The sequence below is a fragment of the Trematosphaeria pertusa genome (assembly GCF_010094035.1).
Source record: "Trematosphaeria pertusa strain CBS 122368 unplaced genomic scaffold BU26scaffold_6, whole genome shotgun sequence".
Classification (NCBI taxonomy): domain Eukaryota; kingdom Fungi; phylum Ascomycota; class Dothideomycetes; order Pleosporales; family Trematosphaeriaceae; genus Trematosphaeria; species Trematosphaeria pertusa.
Genome location: NW_022987217.1, coordinates 722,918 through 723,164, shown reverse-complemented (window position 1 = coordinate 723,164; position 247 = coordinate 722,918). Strand labels below are relative to the sequence as shown.

The following is a 247-nucleotide window of genomic DNA, read 5'->3' as shown; positions in this document are numbered from 1 at the left end:
CTGGCGTTGACGTACTGGAACCAGGGCCGGTGGAAGGAGGCGGAAGAGCTAGGGGTGCAAGTAATGGAGACGTTCAAGAGGGTGCTTGGGGAGGAGCATCCACACACGCTAGCCAGCATGGGCAACCTGGCGTTGACGTACTGGAACCAGGGCCAGTGGAAGAAGGCGGAAGAGCTGGAGGTGCAAGTAATAGAGACGAGAAAGAGGGTGCTTAGGGAGGAGCATCCAGACACGCTAGCCAGCATGG

General features: G+C 58.7%; 1 protein-coding gene across 1 annotated transcript in view; it reads left to right on the top strand.

Annotated features, from left to right (window-relative positions):
- Window positions 1-247, top strand: part of BU26DRAFT_604147 (TPR-like protein) — a gene marked incomplete at its 5' end in the record, with an annotated part of 3,423 nt that overhangs the window by 2,160 nt on the left and 1,016 nt on the right. Inside the window, one exon of the mRNA XM_033835495.1 lies at window positions 94-180. Within this exon, the coding sequence (XP_033684842.1) occupies window positions 94-180 (87 nt within the window). The remainder of the gene's footprint in view (window positions 1-93; window positions 181-247) is intronic.